At 48.0% G+C, this 15,108-nt stretch overlaps 5 protein-coding genes across 5 annotated transcripts; 2 read left to right on the top strand and 3 right to left on the bottom strand.

Annotated features, from left to right (window-relative positions):
- Positions 1 to 6: 6 nt before the first annotated feature.
- EDB93DRAFT_1073676 (Endonuclease/exonuclease/phosphatase) lies at positions 7 to 1,535 on the bottom strand (the record flags this gene model as incomplete). The annotated part of the gene is made up of 5 exons (XM_041445031.1): positions 7 to 807; positions 856 to 975; positions 1,027 to 1,213; positions 1,267 to 1,440; positions 1,498 to 1,535. 5 exons carry the CDS (start codon positions 1,533 to 1,535, stop codon positions 7 to 9), a joined length of 1,320 nt encoding a protein of 439 aa, XP_041313749.1.
- A 644-nt stretch (positions 1,536 to 2,179) lies between these two features.
- On the top strand, positions 2,180 to 3,591 carry EDB93DRAFT_34505 (uncharacterized protein). Its single transcript, XM_041456150.1, has 4 exons — positions 2,180 to 2,553; positions 2,610 to 2,833; positions 2,896 to 3,142; positions 3,196 to 3,591. Exons 1-3 carry the CDS (start codon positions 2,522 to 2,524, stop codon positions 3,117 to 3,119), a joined length of 480 nt encoding a protein of 159 aa, XP_041313748.1. The 5' UTR covers positions 2,180 to 2,521; the 3' UTR covers positions 3,120 to 3,142; positions 3,196 to 3,591.
- EDB93DRAFT_1074210 (P-loop containing nucleoside triphosphate hydrolase protein) lies at positions 3,278 to 7,203 on the bottom strand (the record flags this gene model as incomplete). The annotated part of the gene is made up of 6 exons (XM_041445075.1): positions 3,278 to 3,544; positions 3,598 to 3,946; positions 3,999 to 5,154; positions 5,204 to 5,570; positions 5,624 to 6,480; positions 6,531 to 7,203. 6 exons carry the CDS (start codon positions 7,201 to 7,203, stop codon positions 3,278 to 3,280), a joined length of 3,669 nt encoding a protein of 1,222 aa, XP_041313747.1.
- Positions 7,204 to 7,371: 168 nt separating this feature from the next.
- On the top strand, positions 7,372 to 12,605 carry EDB93DRAFT_1261112 (P-loop containing nucleoside triphosphate hydrolase protein; the record flags this gene model as incomplete). Its single annotated transcript, XM_041454183.1, has 18 exons — positions 7,372 to 7,535; positions 7,678 to 7,717; positions 7,758 to 7,925; positions 7,986 to 8,276; positions 8,327 to 9,440; positions 9,493 to 9,513; positions 9,571 to 9,842; positions 9,896 to 10,077; positions 10,151 to 10,328; positions 10,382 to 10,612; positions 10,659 to 10,952; positions 11,005 to 11,127; positions 11,192 to 11,224; positions 11,278 to 11,393; positions 11,444 to 11,567; positions 11,619 to 12,029; positions 12,077 to 12,216; positions 12,277 to 12,605. 18 exons carry the CDS (start codon positions 7,372 to 7,374, stop codon positions 12,398 to 12,400), a joined length of 4,026 nt encoding a protein of 1,341 aa, XP_041313746.1. The 3' UTR covers positions 12,401 to 12,605.
- Positions 12,606 to 12,810: 205 nt separating this feature from the next.
- On the bottom strand, positions 12,811 to 14,698 carry EDB93DRAFT_1244769 (uncharacterized protein; the record flags this gene model as incomplete). Its single annotated transcript, XM_041452247.1, has 5 exons — positions 12,811 to 13,107; positions 13,165 to 13,298; positions 13,356 to 13,472; positions 13,532 to 14,420; positions 14,471 to 14,698. The coding sequence occupies 5 exons, from the start codon at positions 14,696 to 14,698 to the stop codon at positions 12,811 to 12,813; spliced, it is 1,665 nt and encodes a 554-aa protein (XP_041313745.1).
- Positions 14,699 to 15,108: the final 410 nt, after the last annotated feature.

Below are 15,108 nucleotides of genomic sequence, written 5' to 3'. Positions count from 1 at the left end.
TACTCTCTACCAGTCGTGTGGCGTCTGTGATGCCAGGATCTGCTTGTAAAGCTCAAGCTCTTCTATAACATTCTGTAAAGCTTTCCTCTCCCAGTTCCCAAAGATGAAGCCTTCGTAAAGTTTGGTCGTAGCCTGCCACGATAAGTAAATGACAAGAAGGACAAAAATTGGGTTGAGCCAGGGAACAACAACCCATGCGGATCCAATGATGAGACCAATCAACGTCAAGATGCTCGTTCCAAAGATAGTCAATTCCTTGCGAGAACGATCTTGCGACATCCTATAGGATGTGTTGAAGGCGCTCACCACCTCGGTTATGGTATTCATAGAGAGTTCAGAGGGGGAGTCGAACCACATTGCCGAGGTATCCTTCAATGACGCCGTATCATCTTGTTTAACCTCCGCCTGCGTGTCGATGGCTAGGGTCGCCTCGACACCAAAGTGATCAGAATAGGAGCATGAGTTGCCGGGAATGGAATCGGTGAAGACAACCTGACTATCTCGGCAGGTTAATCGGGGAATGTGGTCGTTGGATCCGTTGGGGTTGGGATGCCGGAATAAGATATAATCAAGGCGCTTCCCTTGATATTTGCGAACAATTGGGTCACCAGAGGGCTCTGAGTCGCGATAAGAATTGAGAGGTGAGTCAGCCGTGACACCATAGTTGACGACGCCCTCTATGGGAGATAACATCCCAGAGGGCGCGGGTATGTGTGCATGTGAAGTCGCCCACGAGTCAACCAGTCCGGCGTGGTTCAGGACGACATTCATGGGGAGGCTTGTTGGGATGCTATTAAAATCACCCATCTATTTATGTGTCAGCAACGTTCGAGATGCATATATCATATAACTCACGGCGATAACATACCGCCCCAGTTCAGCGGCTTGCCGTGTAACTTTAGCAAACTCCCAAGAATTTACCAGGCGATAGGTCCTATTGTACTCAGGACCTGATTCTCCGCCGTTTGCGCAGAACTTGGGTGCATTGTCAGCACCAAAAGACAGTACATGTGTTGGCGGGCTTACATGCGTGACAAAAAGTTGGACCTGTCCAAGAACAGGATGCATGATCGTTACGCTCCCGACACCCTTTCCCACGAACCAGTCTCCCCCGAAGACATCTGTGGGTTCGCCAACAAGAGAGTATGGTGTCATGCTGGTAGCAATGATGGGCCATTTTGTAAGGATAGCAAGTCCGGCACCAAGAGCACCACTATGATAGCATAAGCCTATGCACCCACTACTGGCAGACAAGAAACGAAATACCTATGAAAAAGCTTCGTGTAGGGCAAGCGAGAGACGACGCTTTGCCGAATTTCGTTGTAGTCTGCCTCGACCCAGATTTCTTGGAGAGCAATAATGTCGTAATCCGAGCGAGCGAGTGCATTAGCTATTGCGGTAACTCGTTCGTGCCGGTCTTTAGAGACATATTTCAAGCCCCTGCGTCATTCTTGGAATAAGCCTGACCGCGAGCTTGGAGACTCGGAGATAACATACCAGCAGTTGAGAGTAACAACTCGAATTTGTTCTGCCATGGTGGTGGTGGAAGGCAACCGCGACAAGGGGGTTGTTACCCCGGACTCGGACTGGTGCAAATTTATAGGATGGTTATTGGATGACATTAATGGATGCGGTACACGCCATGTTGGGCGCCCACGGCGATGTTACTTGTTCCCAGAGGCCCGACGGTTAAACCGCCAGGAATTATTACGTAATGTGTTATAGGAGGATCCATTAATTCTCCCAGTACTAGTACCCGTGAACCATTCAATGATTTAATGACAACCGTGACCGTATCTAGCAGCTCTGGCTACAACCTCCCAGGTCTCATATATATGGCATTCGCCATCAGTGCACCAGAAAACTTCCGGTGAGAAGATTCTATGTATTTGAAACTGTGACCATTCTGGAGCCTTGCGCCCAACAGACTGCCGGAGCTCGCATGCTGGCATTAAGACCGTTGTTTATCTTTCTGGTAAGTCTATCTTTTAACAGTCTTGGCTTGATCCCCCTAGGCCATGACTCTGTGTAAGAGTGTAAGTCTTTCGTTTAGGTGATCCTGTGTTGTTAATCAGGCAAGCAACTCGTTAAGATTTGTTTAGTGTTCAGTGCTCAGCTGGCGTACTAAGTAACCATCTTATGTTCAAGGCCCGAGCTCTACGACTGTGCTCGCAAAATCACTATAAACACTATTCAAAAACACTTACAATGCATCCACCATGCTCCTTTCACCAGCCCACAAGTGCCTTGGGTCACATCTCCCACCATCCTGTGCCATCGCTGCCGCTGATCCGGGGAGAACGCAGTCTGTCGTTGGCAACTTTTGGGATCTTTCGATTGGATCATAACAACTTGGTTCTTTGTAGATTAATTCAGTCTGCTACCTATTCCTAGACATACGATACCAACGGAATTCTAAAAAATGACGTACTGATTTGATAGTACATACTCTCCTCAAAATTACTTTATTTATTTAAATAATCTTGGCGTGAGCATTAATCATGATTCTTTGTCTTGAACCATGACCACGGCTACAACTTTTACTCGAAACGAGTAGGTGTCATCATCAAACCCTGTATCATCAAAATCCTAATCTTAACCGCGATAAGCATCGAGATCGCGACGAGGGCAGCAGACGCATTCACCCGTTTGTACTACACCACATATGACTCTCCTACAAGGGTGGATGACCTCCCCAAGTTCTATCGCTCCTCGTCGACCCTCACCTGGAACGGAAATCCATGTCAGGGTGCAGAAGGCGTGAAAAAACTTATCCAAGATATGCCAAGCACCAAGCATGAAGTTCAGTCCTACGATTGCCATCCTATACCAGGTCTGTTTCTTGTGATACCCTGCAGCGACATAAATGCTCACACATGTTTCATGCCATCGCAGGCTCTCAACCCCCCTCACTTCTTGTCACGGTCTCTGGTAATGTCACCCATGGACGCGGTCCTGCTGGCAATCCAGTATCGACACCAGTCAAATCAGTCGATGGGCAGCCTAGAGTCTTCTTCCAATCATTCATGTTAGTGCCCGATCCAACAGCACCGGTGGTCAAAGCGGGAGAGGTTGCAAAGTACTATGTAGATGCTGATTCTATGCGATTTGTGGGCTAATGCTCGTCGACACAAATATACCAGTATGTGATCTCATCGCTGATCCGTTCTCAGAAATGCTAATCGCCGTTCTTAGTTTTTAAGACTTTCATTATCTGTCGGTTATCACCAAGTCATCACGAGTTCTGGTGGCCTAGCAAGCAATCGCAGTATCAGAACTATGCCGCCACCATCAGACATCTTTCAAGCGATCTAGTATGGACATCAAGCGAGCAGCAAACCGCAGCAGGCTGGTCAATGGCGGCATTATATTTTACAGTTACAGATAAATGATATAATAGTCCAACAATCATGCGAGGTTTTAACCAAATGTTTGACTCTATTGCCAGGATTAGTACACAAATCGAAGCAGCATTTGTATGTCTACATACCGAGCGTGCACTTCGTTTAACCTTCGATAGTCGCCATTCGTCAGGTTTCTCGTACTAGTAAATGCGTGAGCTTTAGAATACATGTCTCGAATAGATGCGATACATACCTTGTTATACAATGGTTCGATCTTTTCCTGCCTCTTCCGCTTACTGATCTTGTTGGCGTCGGCGACTTTGAAAAACTGAGGCGCAACTTCCACGAGCCATTTCGGCTCTATAGTAGTGACGTTGTGACAGTATTCGCGAGTGGTCAGTACCAACTCGTTGTAGATTAGCCATTCAGGCGCGCGGTTGAAGAGAGCGGAAGAGGGATGGATATAGACTGGTGTTCCTTCAACAAGTGTCTTGTAGCCTTCTTGAGGATCCTTCTTAGCCGCATTCCGGAAGAAACCAGAGCATATCGCTTTCCGCACACGGTTATAGTCATTTCCTGCCGATAAAATATCATGCTTGTATCTGACAAGATAGTTAGAGTTATGAAATCGACCATTCAAGAATTTAAACGCACCTGTCCATGATACCCACTAGCTGCTTGCGAATATCCTGTGCACGCCGCATGCTTCTTGCCTGGATGAAGTTCTCATAGCACCAAGGATTCGAAAAGTTCGCGCTCTTCCAGCCATTGTATACTGTCAGAAGGGTAAGGTGATCACCCTCTGGCTGATGGAACTTCGCCTTCTTAGAGTCGGCTTGACCTTGTTTCTCCTTTGGACGATAGAAGACAGATTGGACGGACAACATGGCCACAATGGAAAGGATCTCTTCAGAACAACCGAGCTCGACAGAGGCGATGAGCATCTTCGCAAGCGGCGGCTCCATGGGGAAGTCGGCCATCTTGCGGCCCAAGCGAGTCAAAAGGCCTTCATCATCCAATGCCGAAAGCGCGTATAATGACTCCAATGCAGTTAGCATGGTTTGCGCTGGCGGTGGGTCCATGAAATCAAAACTAAGAAGATCATTGATACCCATTGCCTTGAGCATCAGAATAGTATGGGAAAGATTCGTACGCTGAATGTCGGGAATAGACGTAGGTAACATCTCGTTCCGGTAGGCAGCCTCTGTGTATAGACGATAGCACTTTCCTGGACCTGTGCGACCAGCACGACCAGAGCGCTGCCGTGCTTGTGCCTGGGATATAGGCATGACTACCAATGAATCCATTCCTAGTCTCGGGTCATATGCGTTCTGCTTCGAGAATCCGGGATCAATGACATAGTAAATCCCAGGAATAGTCAAACTAGTTTCTGCAACGTTGGTAGCGATTACAACTTTACGGGCACCAGGAGGAGTGGGTTCGAAGACACGCGACTGTACTTCGGATGGAAGGGCGGAATAAATGGGGAGGATAAGAAGGTCTGGCACTTTTGGACCCAGCGCTTTCATACGCTCAAAGAGAATTTCGCATGATGTGTCAATCTCCTCCTGACCTGTCAAGAAGAGGAGAATGTCGCCCGGGGGCTCAGACAGGTGGATTTGCATGACGGTGATTAATGACGCGTCCAGGTAGTCGGATTCCGGCTCTTTGGTGTAAAGAATCTCTACGGGGTATGTGCGACCAGGAATAGTGAAAATCGGGCACCCGAAGAAGTACTTCGAGAATTTCTCAGCATCCAAAGTCGCTGAGGTGACGATTAGCTTTAGATCGGATCTCTTCTTGACGGCCTCTGCAAGGGCGTCAGAAAACGTCGACCAAACGAAAGTGCACAAACTTACTTTTAAGAAGTCCAAACAAAACGTCAGTTGAGATGGTCCGTTCGTGAGCTTCGTCAAGCATGACCACGGAGTATTGGCTGCAGAGCGGGTCAATCAACGACTCACGCTGCAGCATACCATCCGTCATATATTTGATTTTTGTTTCCGGACTTGTACAATCTTCGAAACGGATAGTATAGCCAACTTCTTGGCCAAGACGACATCCTACTTCTTCCGAGACACGCTTTGCGACTGACATAGCAGCCACACGACGCGGTTGTGTACAGCCAATGCGTCCTCTATCAGCATAGCCAGCCTCAGCAAGATATTGAACCATTTGCGTTGTCTTGCCAGAGCCAGTGTCTCCAACGACAATGAGGACTTGATGCTATGAAAAGTGAGTCAGAAACTATTCGATTTGCAGAAAAACAATTGATTTACCTCGTCAATGGCCTTCAACAGAGCGTCTCTAAGCTTATAAATGGGTAGACTCTTCCGCTGCTCCTGTATACTGAGGCTTGTAATTTCACCATATGTTGTAGCCTTGTTGAATGCCGATTCCCTCCATTTAGGTACTTCGCCAGCTCTTCGATCCTTGAGATGACCTCTCATGTCTTGAGCAAACATTCTGTCTGACTCCTTCGCCATAGGATCGAGCCATGGTGCACTAACGTCTCGAGTTTCAGAGTCAGCTTGCTCATTAGCTTCTTGCTGACGAAGCTCGCGTCGCTCTTTAGCTAAAGCTGCACCCCCGAGGGCGGCTCTATTGAGCGAGCCATCAGGAGCTTTGATAATTTTCACAGGACTGAGATCGAGAGTCCGTTTCGTCTGACCAGCCAGGAATGCCGGCTCCTCTTCCCTTATTTCGACGTCAAGCTCTTCCTCAACCTCCGCTCGAGCCACAGGATTGACGAAGTCTTCGTCAAGGTCAGGATACTCGGAAGCATCAATGACACCAGACGATATAAGCTGCTTAATCTCCCATCGTTCAGGTGAGGTCAGACGTTTGGCAGACCGAGTCGCTGATGGTTCGTCTTTTGAGCGCAATGGCACAGCATTGGCCCCAGAGGACGCGCGAGCCGCTCTTTGGCGCTCTTCCTCCATCTCGGTTTCAGATTTGATCCGCAAGTGAGGAGTGAGATCGCGACCCGTAGCTTGGTCTACATCCTTCATAGATAGACCAATACGGCTGCCCGCAATGCTCATAACCTTGACCTTGACCTGTTGTCCACGGCTGAGAAGATCCGACGCGGAGTTCGCACGTGCACCCTGCTGAATATTTGAAACATGCACCATGCCTGGAAGTATGTTGACAAAGTAATGCTGAGGACCAAAATGCTTTACGCACCTTCTATACGCCCTGCAACACCCTCTAGTTGCACAAAAGCGCCGAAATCCTTGAGACTTGATATTCGGCCACTGTATATTTTGAACAACACTGGCCACTCGTCTCCGTTTCTCCCCCTCCTATCATCCCTCCTTGAGTTGTAATTGCGACCCCTGTCAGGGCTTGGACTACGACGACGTGGTGACCGTGACCGAGATCGGTCTCTTCGCTCCCGCTTGGCAGGCCTCTCATCCTCGTCTGTTGTTTTTGCCCGCTTCGCAACACCTTCAAACTGAGCCATCATATCGTCCACCTCTTTCATGAGTACATCCTGCTTTATCTCCTTGTCTGGTATAGCGAGCCCACGATAAATTCGTCTCTGCTTGTCCTTTTCACGATCAAGCGCTTCTCCGGCGTTTGAGGCGTCATGAGTAACTAAAGTAGATTTCTTCTTGTGTTTCGGATGCAAACTCAGGATTAAACGATCCACATTCTCAACGAATGAGTCGGGGAATTCGGCGCCAGCATTACTGAGATGTGATTTGAAGTCGGGAAGTGATTTAGATTGGTCGTGAAGGGAAATGACAAATTCAGCGAGTGTTTTATCGTTAGTGCCAGTATAGTTGTCAATCTCCTGAGTAATTTTGGCGACTAGCGAGAGTACTTCAAGATTGTAAAGGTCATTGTCTGCCATAGCAAGGTTGTGGTGAGAGCTCGAGTTGTTGAGAGTAACACCTGAACGAGTCCGTGACAGTGAGGTAATAGTGCTTACATAATTGTAAAAGTTTAACCTCTTCAATTACTCGGATCAGGCTTTCAATCCTGGGCGCTCACTTGGAATTTGAAGAAGCTGAAGAATTTAATGCCTCCTCGCAAGGGCATCGTGAAAACTGGGAACGCAGGAAATTCATCAAAGACTAACAAAAACTCTGGCGCAGGTTTACCTTCGCAGTCAGCTGATGCAGGACAAGAAAAACCACTCTTCCCACCCGGATCCAAGTACCCTCTGAGTCTACTCCAAGAAAGGTATGGATCATGCGTGCTTTTTCGCCTTTGTCGTAGGAGTTCCGTCGCACTCGAAAATGATGCCTGCCGCTTATTCGAGAGCATTAACGTGCCCTGCAACATCATGACCTGCAGATTTCGAGGCTAACTCCCTTATTCATAGGTGCCAAAAGAGTAGCTGGGACAAACCAACCGTTGAGACGGTGAGCGACTATTTGATCAAGCCTTATATTATAGCTCAAGATTTGCAAGCGTAAACATGGCAACGATTGGTCTTTTGTCGTTCACATCGCCCGGTTTGATAAGAAAACATCGCAGACAGAAAGTGTCCGACTCGAACCTCACCCACTTTATTTGAGACCGACTGCACTAGAAGCGCGTCATTGGGGTGCCACATACGCTCTGTACCGTGTCAGTGCTTTTTGTCATGCTTCACACGGCCAGTAGGATTGAGTACGAGTAACCCGGCAGTTTTGTAATGGGCTTCAGCTTAATCGCGTGTTGCCACCTGGACCTCGTGATTACTGGACCGAATTGGCAGCAGAACATAAAAATGCTCCAGAACACATGAAATGGATGTATGATGCTGATCCTTTTGCTGCACGTAGAGCAGTAGATGAGAGACAAGCGAAGGCAGCCCAAAATCGACAACAAGGAAGTTCAAAAACCTCCATGATGCTGGGGTCAAAAGAGTTTGCCAATTCCCCTGAAGTGAGGATGTCCACTGAATTGCGAGATTTGGTGGAAGATGTTGTCAAGAAGGTAATTAAACTTCAGTGATAGATGCTGTTGTTATTAACGAAAGTTCCAAGGGAAATGCGCTGCACTTTGGTGACGATCTTGTGACATCTGTATTGCCTGCGGAGGTCATACCAGCTGTTACCCAGCAGCTCGGTAACTTAGGTTTCAAGTCTGATCAAATACGCAATACGCTGGCCTTTTTATCCAAACCTTCGGTTATCGGGGGTAATTTGTTGAATTCAATGAGCCCGCTGGAGGCGTGCATAGAACATCTAGTTCTTCATCTCCCAGAATGCGACCTTCCCGAGCGCTTCTTTCCTGGAAATAATTCCTCTGATCCATTTATTGTCTCTGGTCACTCTGGCTCTGATGACTTGGCAAAGCGATGGGTAGAGGATAAAATTATCAAAGAGGCTGGATTTCCTTCACGCATTGTCAAGGAGTGTACTGCTGACAGTCACTCGGTAACGAATATGGATCTGCTGGTAGCCTCTTTAGACCATCGCCTCCTAGGTGAGAGTGCGGGTGCCCAAGCCAATCCAGATGATATAATTCTGGCTAATGTCGTGGGCGGTCTACGAAGTAATGCGGACGAAGTAGAGGCCCTTGGGGCCCATTTTCTCGACGCGAATCATGTATCGATGCCTTTGTTCAGCGCGCCCGTGGAGTTACACGTCTTGCTACCGACCTGTTCTGATCACTCCTTTCACAGTTATCCTCCTGTGTATATCACATCCAAGTCTGTCCCGCCGTACATGCGACTTCATCTTCTCTCACAACTGTTGCAAGAAATGAAACAGGATGAGTTTATGGAGCCAGGAGAAGGCTTTCTTATGGCAGCAATGCGGGTCCTCGAGGAACAATGGGCACACGTTCAGTCCCAAGGTTCGCCGGATGTATCGGAAGTATTAAAATTCTTGATACCTTCGCCCATTTCTTCGCCCACTGTCCATGCGGCTGCTACCTTACCCACCAGTCTTAATGAACCAGCACGTCACAAAATGCTGCGTCGCGGTGACAGTCGATCGAATTTGCAGGTTAAGTTAGATTTTCAGGAATTGTGCCAATCTCAGGCATATGCAACGATGCTATCAGCTCGTAGACGCCTTCCTGCATTTGCTGCCAAGGACAATTTTTTGACCTTGCTCGGGCACAACCGAGTAGTTGTTGTGGTTGGAGAAACAGGTGATGCTTGTTATCCGTCTCCAGTCCTTAGGCTGAAGAAATACATATACAGGGTGTGGCAAAACCACTCAGCGTAAGCCATAGTTAACCTTTGTCCATGCAATATTTCCTGAGAGGCGTCGATTTAAAGTTCCACAATTTATTCTAGATTCCTTGATACTTTCGGGACACGGAGCTGAAGCTTCGATCATCGTTACCCAGCCTCGCAGAATTTCTGCCATATCCGTTGCTACGCGGGTTTCTGCGGAACGGATAGACGACGGTTCTGTTGGATATGCCATTCGTGGAGAGACCAAGCATAACCAAGCAACCAAGTTGCTCTTCTGTACGACTGGAGTTGTTTTACGAAGGCTAGGCTCCGGCGATGGGCTAGAGGATGTCACACACATTGTTGTTGATGAGGTACATGTCAAACTTTCATAAAATACAATCCACGACTGACTGACTGCATGTAGGTTCACGAACGTTCTGTAGATGGTGATTTTCTTCTTCTAGAATTGAAGGAATTGTTGGCACGACACCCTACGCTCAAGGTGGTGCTCATGTCGGCAACAATTAATCATGAAACATTCGTGAAATACTTCAACAACGCCCCGATGTTGACTATCCCAGGCTTTACACACCCAATCGCAGATATGTACGCAGTGTCTTTGTCTCGACTGCTCAAATGCCTGACTACGACGGTCCTCACTCAAAATGAATTATCACAGGTATCTAGAAGACTATATGTCGTCAATTTCCTATAAACCGGCATCAGTCAAACCGAATAGGAAAGAATCAGAATCAGAGAAGCATGCATTCCGAGATTATTGCAGTTCCAAGGGCCTCAACGAAGAGACGACAACTGCAATCCAAAATATTATGCAGGGGGATAGGATCGACTATCAGGTTGTATTGATGTTGCAACACTAGACCAGCAAAACTCATCATTTTTGTCTTAGTTGATTGCTGCTGTTGTTCAGCACATTGTTGCAACGTCACAGCGAGGTGGAATATTGATTTTCCTTCCCGGAGTTCAAGAAATTCGTTCCTGCATTAATGTAATCCGTGGCCTTCTTGGTGAGAAGGCTGAGATATTACCTTTACATGCGAACTTGTCAAACGACGAACAATTGGCTGTTTTTGCCAATACGAAACGATGGAAAATCATTGCCGCAACAAACGTTGCCGAGGTCAGTTCGTTGTATCATTTGGTCCCTGCAGCTGAATGCTTCAAAGACGTCCATTACCATTGAAGATGTTGTCTATGTCGTGGACTCTGGAAGAGTCAAAGAAACAGGCTATGATCCACAAAGCGGGCTGTCTCTCTTGAAAGAACAATGGGTTACGCGTGCTGCAGCCCGTCAGCGCAGGGGTAGGGCTGGTAGAATGCAACCAGGGGTTTGCTACAAGCTTTATACTCGCAAACAGGAAGAAAAAATGGGCCGTTTCCCAATACCAGAAATACTACGAACACCGTTGGAGAGCATTTCGTTAACCGTGAAGGTGATGCGCGAGAGTGAGGATGTGAAGGTTAGTGATTCCGTGTGATAGGTACAGTGCATTGACCTAGCTTCTTTTTCAGCATTTCCTGAATCGTGCTATCGATCCTCCTGAAGTGTCTGCGATGGATAAAGCCTGGGATGTCCTTCAGGAGCTTGGAGCCATTGATGCAGATGGCCGCTTGACTGCTCTCGGGCGACATATTGTGCGTGATTGCTGCTTGGTATCACGCGTCCATTGTTTGACTAAGATACGCGCTCTTTGTATAGTCGATGTTACCTGTGGATTTACGACTCGGGAAGGTTAGTGGTATATTGAAGATAGAACAGAGTGACTTGTTGACGATGCCTTTCAGATGCTGGTTCTTGGCACGATTTTTCAATGTCTTGACCCAATTCTTACGGTCGTAGCTTGCCTATCGTCGAAACCTCTATTCTTCAGTCCTATGGAAAATAGGGACGAAGCCACCAAGTAATAATCTCGTTCCAATGTCCACGTCCGGAACTCATTTGCATACGTAGTGCGAAATTACGTTTTGGCGAAGACAAAAGCGATCTACTCACAGATGTCAATGCGTACAATGAATGCATGCGCCTTCAGTCTGAAGGCAAGAGTCAACAAGCGTCGAGACATTTCTGTGAAGAGGTATGACTTTCTGATGCTAATACAACTCCAGAAATGCTCAGACATGTACAGAACTTTATCTCAATAGCGACCGTCAGGGAGATCACCTCATTACGCCGCGACTTCCTCTCCTCTCTTTCAGATCTCGGTTTCATCCCGCGTTCCGCAAGAGCGAGTTCAGAGGAACTGAACACAAACAGCGCAAACACAAACATCGTCAAAGCCGTCATTCTCGGCGGCCTATGGCCTCGCGTCGCTCAAGTGCATCTTCCACGTTCAGCGATCAAGTTCGATAAAGTGCAAGCGGGCACTGTTCAGCGCGAAAATACCGCGAAAGAGTACAAGATCCACGATCTGACAGGTGTGCGCGTCTTTTTGCATCCGTCGTCTGCCCTCTTTGGAGAGTCGACGTGGAAGTCGCCGTTTTTGGCGTACTTCCAGAAACAGATGACCAGCAAGGTTTTTATCCGCGGTGCGACCCAGGTGTGTGATTCGATGTGATCGTGTTCGGTGCGCTAAGTTGCGATTAGGTTCCGACGTATGCATTACTTCTATTTGGTGGACCCGTGTCCGTCAATCACATTGCGGGCGGTCTCACTGTTGGAATGGGTGGCAACGTCGTTAAATTGAAGGCATGGCCCCGCATCGGAATTCTGGTGAACCACCTCAGGTAACTTGTCCCTATCACCCATCGATATCAAATACACTGATATTCGAACATCATATACAGGCGTCTTCTTGATGCGCAATTGCAACAATGTATTGGAGAGGGATCAATGTTAAGCGCGAGTCAACACAGTGCAGTAGCCAATGCCATGGGCGCGCTCCTCGCCAATGACGGACTGTCTGGATAATGTCTGCCAAAAATGCGGCTCTCAAATTCACAGTGGTTGCTGGTTATAGAGTAAGTAGGGAGGGTTGCATCGAAATATGTGTATCTTGGAGTTGAGAAGCTCAATAGAGGCTGCTGCGAAATGTGATTATATCAATAATTGTCGTGACCCAAGCGTATGCTATATGCACATGTATGGTAAGGAATATATGCTAAGAACGTGGTATCGACCATAAGCCCGTGTGTGCAATTGCGACAACGTAGAAAAAATCTGACTAAAGAATCTTTAGCATGTTAACTAATCAAACAGCATATGAAACTCGCCATAACTAACTGACAGGATAAGTTAGCTGTACTCATCCGATGGGACGTCAACAGCTTTTCAAAGCCTGCATGCAGTGGACCCGCATCCCGCATGATCACTGATGGACTTCAAAGCCTCAGAGGTGTTATCTGAGCTACTTCGGCAGTGGCACCTGTAATGGCATCCTGAGAGTGCGTCAATTCCGACGGAGGCTGAACTAGCTCATCCACAAGCTTGTCGGGCGAATATTCGCTCTCAGATGAGTCTATCGGCGTAAGGGTATGAGAGTGCAACTTGAACCCCCGACGGTCCTCAGCCTCTTTGTGTCCGTGACGTGGTCCCTTGATAAGAACGTCATCTAGGCTGCCATTCACCAGATCGTGATATTGCCCTGGCATCACAGCATTCCAAGGAGGACCATATGGCTGCGTGCGATGCACAGACCGCAATGAATACTTGCCCGCCAACTTCGGCGAGCTCACCTGTAGCTGCGGTGAGGGCATGGGAGAGAGAGACTCAAAGCTTGAAGGAGAATTGATAGCGGGGGACTTGAAGAAAGGAGTGAAGTGGCTCGTGAATGTCTTACGAAGTGCAGATGGCGAGTTCGAAAAAATGGCTTAACAAAAAACCATCATTACATTGTCCCTGTAAACCTGAAAAACTTGGTGCTTACAAGTTGGCGATGTTGAGGAAGATGCCAAGTCAGGCGACAAACCCGCAGGTTTAGTACTTGACCATGGACCAGACAATGAAAACCTCGACCTGCGACTGGATTTCGAACCCTCAAATTCTGCAAGTGTGAATTGACATTTGGTTCGACATCATATCATTTTGATAAGGCACACGTACTGGGGGTGACCTTTGATTTCTTCGTCCGGAAAGGATTCACGTATTCTGCATGATACATTTCACCGGACGTGGGGGAGAGAGGAGGCGACGATGTCCTCACGGGGTACACGGCTGTAGGGTTTTGCTGTTGAGACTGCTCCTTCGCGTTGATGTTGACCATAGCAGGCGTATGCGGTGGAACGCTTGTTGGACGACGTTTTCTACTCAAAGCTTTCCGAACAGATGGCAATCGTAAAGATATGGCTCGGGATGAGCGCGTAGAAGTTGTTCCTTCGGAAAAAGAGTCCCCTCGAGGTAGGTTCATCCTGCCATCTTCATCACAGGCCAAACTATTTCGACGACCACCACGACAGCATTCATCACGCTCATCAGAACAATCGAGTCGAAGGTCATGCACACAGGTACTCTTTGAGGTGGGCGACGATCTGTGATTGCACGCGGTGGTATTACTTTCGTCTCGTACGGTGGGTAAGGATGGAGGAGATTCCTCTTGTGTTGACCGACGCCTGGAGAATGAAGACATTGCAGGTGGCCAACGACGCTGAATTGCCGGCGGCATAGAGGATGGGTTCATGCTGACGGACCTCGCCAAACTTGGATTGTGAGATTCTGGAGCTCCGATATTGAAAGAAACATGCCTCGATGTCATGAGGGGTTGTCGCTCGGGAGAAGGCGTTTTATGGAGGTCAGGAAACGATGCTGCTCGCCGAAGGGAAGGAGTCTTGGACGCGGGAGGGATCGGCGGGAGGGTCTGAAGCATAGATTCTGGGGAGGCAGTCAATATAAGACCACGGAGCTTCTTCGGGCTACGATGGATCGGTTCTCGGTAGGGAGGTGCCTGCGTCCCCATCGCAGGGACGATCCAAACTACTCCGAGGGTAAATACGCTCTATTGCACGGTTCTATATTTAAAACATCATAAATCAGGGTGTCACTCACGATAACAAAGCCAAGGAGACCGAGTAGTAAGGCGAGGATGCCTGCGAGCACAGTTTTGACTCCAAGTTCATATGCGTAATTATCAAATATGATGAAGATCATGGGAACGAAAGTATCGTTAAGGTTCCTGAAGTGAGGACAGCCTCGACTCGGAGGTGGAGAAAGTCGCAGAAACAGATCAAGGCGGCGTCTGAGAGGCGTAGACGGTGAAACGAAATTACAAGGCATCCATGTAGGGTACCTCAGATGGACCAAGGCACTGGAGGGATATTTGACTCGGACGTGTGGTGAACGACGTTGCCACTGAGGCATGCAAAGCAATGGAATAAACAGTGGTATCAATGCAGGGCGGGGACGATGAACCACAAAGACTGTTCGTAAATTCGTAAAAGAAAAAGAGAGAGGAAATAATAAGACCTTTATGATTTACTTGGTGCCGCGGGTCGACGTGGGGGCTCGGCGACGAACGTCGAAGTGGTTCGACGCGAACAACGGCAAACCATACTAAGACTTAAAAAGTGGAACGACGTCCAATTTAATTCCTTCTCCCGAGCCCGAACAAAGCCCGAGGTCGCACGACATGAATATTTATACACAACATTTGAACTTTGCGCACCTAGATTTCGCACTCGGATAGT

This window comes from Suillus bovinus, assembly GCF_016758785.1.
Source record: "Suillus bovinus strain UH-Sbo-P2 chromosome Unknown EDB93scaffold_1, whole genome shotgun sequence".
Taxonomy (NCBI): Eukaryota; Fungi; Basidiomycota; class Agaricomycetes; order Boletales; family Suillaceae; genus Suillus; species Suillus bovinus.
The sequence above is the reverse complement of the archived record's forward strand: the minus strand, read 5'-3'. Positions and strand labels throughout refer to the sequence as shown.